Source organism: Saccostrea cucullata, unplaced genomic scaffold (genome assembly GCF_032062105.1).
Source record: "Saccostrea cucullata isolate Sc308-1 unplaced genomic scaffold, CSIRO_AGI_Scuc_v1 ctg6893, whole genome shotgun sequence".
NCBI classification, from domain to species: domain Eukaryota; kingdom Metazoa; phylum Mollusca; class Bivalvia; order Ostreida; family Ostreidae; genus Saccostrea; species Saccostrea cuccullata.
In genome coordinates this window covers 6,051-8,092 of record NW_026928075.1, presented here as the reverse complement: position 1 = coordinate 8,092, position 2,042 = coordinate 6,051, and the positions used below count along the sequence as shown (strand labels likewise).

At 33.0% G+C, this 2,042-nt stretch overlaps 1 protein-coding gene across 1 annotated transcript; it reads left to right on the top strand.

The window, feature by feature from the left end:
• The first annotated feature begins 994 nt into the window (after positions 1 to 994).
• Positions 995 to 1,765, top strand: LOC134276306 (prostaglandin E2 receptor EP4 subtype-like). Its single transcript, XM_062758564.1, has one exon. It carries the CDS (start codon positions 995 to 997, stop codon positions 1,763 to 1,765), a length of 771 nt encoding a protein of 256 aa, XP_062614548.1.
• The last annotated feature ends 277 nt before the right edge of the window (positions 1,766 to 2,042 follow it).

The following is a 2,042-nucleotide window of genomic DNA, read 5'->3' as shown; positions in this document are numbered from 1 at the left end:
TGTATTCTGGTGATACATTTTTTCATGTTTGAATATTCATGATTAAGAGAATAATGCATTTAGATTTTCTAAATTTTCTTATTATTTGGTCAAATAGGGACCCAAGAGGCCAAATTCCATGGCGACCAGGTACACGTGAAAAACTTCTGACACCATTGGTGCACCGATGGTAAAAATTTCGTCAAAATCAGAGATATGTCGTTTTAAGCCCATTAGTAGATTTTTAGGTGATTACAGGGAATGCATATTAATTTTCGTGGTACGTAGGTCGTTTTATTGTTTGTAAATTGGTTTTGATACAAAGCTTCCTGTTTTTTTCTAGTCTGAACATAAATGTACGAAATATAACTTCTACCAAAGTCATTATGCCAAGGATGTAAAGAAATAGGTACCTTTATTATTATAATAATTTAGCTTTTATTATCTACTTTCTTTCATCTTTGAAATTCCGACTTGATTAACTATTCTGAATTGAGACTAACCCCCAAACCATCATACATGCTTTTAGTCTTCCTATTCATAATTATTAATCAATTCAGAAACTTAAGGACTGGTTCATTCATTTATATCTGGGCTTGATTATGACTTCAGTCTTTAGCGTTATAGCTCATCTATATTTATATGGTAATGAGTCTGCTTCACTTTCAAAAATAGAAAAAAATGAAATATATTTAAAAATTCTGGGTATGGGGGTGTTTGCGTATACTTAAAATACATGTTATTAAATTCTCGTAGTGTCATTTATCACCTTGTTCTATAATTTTTTTTGTTATCTGCACCCAATAACTGGTCCCATTTATGGAGTTTTATTGACCAAAAACATATTAGGTTATCGAAGTTAACCTCGTGTTGTTTGATCATTGAAAAAAAATATGCACGGTGCTTGTAATTAATGATTTTTTAAGCGTCATGAGTACTCGGTGTTCACAACTTGTGTTAAATTGGTAATGTATTGATCGCTCATCAGATTGTTTCACTCAAATTCAAAAAGCAAATGGAGATGATGGACTTTAGTGACACCGGGAATTTGAACGAATCTTTATCAGAGAGTATAGTGCCCCCGATTTTACAAGGTTCTTTCGGAATTTTCGGAAATCTTCTTGCTCTTATCCTGCTTTTCTGTTACTCCAAATCGCATAAATGGGGAGCATTCTATAAATATGTGTTTGCGCTGGCAATAACAGATTTATGCGGACTGTTATTTCACTACCCCGTAGCCGTTACTAGATATGCTTCTAATTTTGAATTCGATTTTCCTGAAAAATTTTGCTACTTTGACGTTTTTCTATTCTCGTTTTCTTTTCTATCATCCGCCATGATAGTATGTGCTATGTCTTGTGACCGTTTATTTGCGGTTAGATACCCAATAACTTACAGACGTGGAAATCATAAAACTAAGAGGGTACTATTAGCAGTTTGGATATTTTCGGCAATAATTGCTTCGTTTCCATTGCTTGGATTTGGATCCGCTAAAATGTACTATCCCGGAACTTGGTGTTTTATCAATTTTGCAAGCCAGCGTTGTTTGGATAGAATCAACACGTACGTTTACTCAAGCCTGTGTTTATTAATTCTGTTAATTACTGTTATAGCAAACACAGCTGTTATTTATTCAATCTGTAAATATGACAAACAAGATTGCATAATATCGAATGATTTCGAAAGGAGGAGAAGGAAGAATGATGAAACATACATAGTTACGTTAATGTTGTCCATTGTAATAGTATTCAGCGTTTGCTGGATACCTTTAGTGGTAGGTACTTGAACTTAATGTAGTCATTGCTTGATTACCAATGCTTTTGAAAATGTAATCATTTTTACATACATTTTTTTTTCTGTAAGCTTCTGCAATGAAACTTTTGGTCATGAATTTCTTTTCCTGTAAAAAAAAATCTTGTATTGACTTCAAGTCCAAATGAGCTGAAAGCCTTAGGTCAAGGTTGACCTTTTTTTTCTATGAATAAGCCTGTTTTAAAATTTCAGTGTATGGCATTTCCTAGATCACAATGATAACATTTTAACCTTTTTCGAAATCTAAAGGA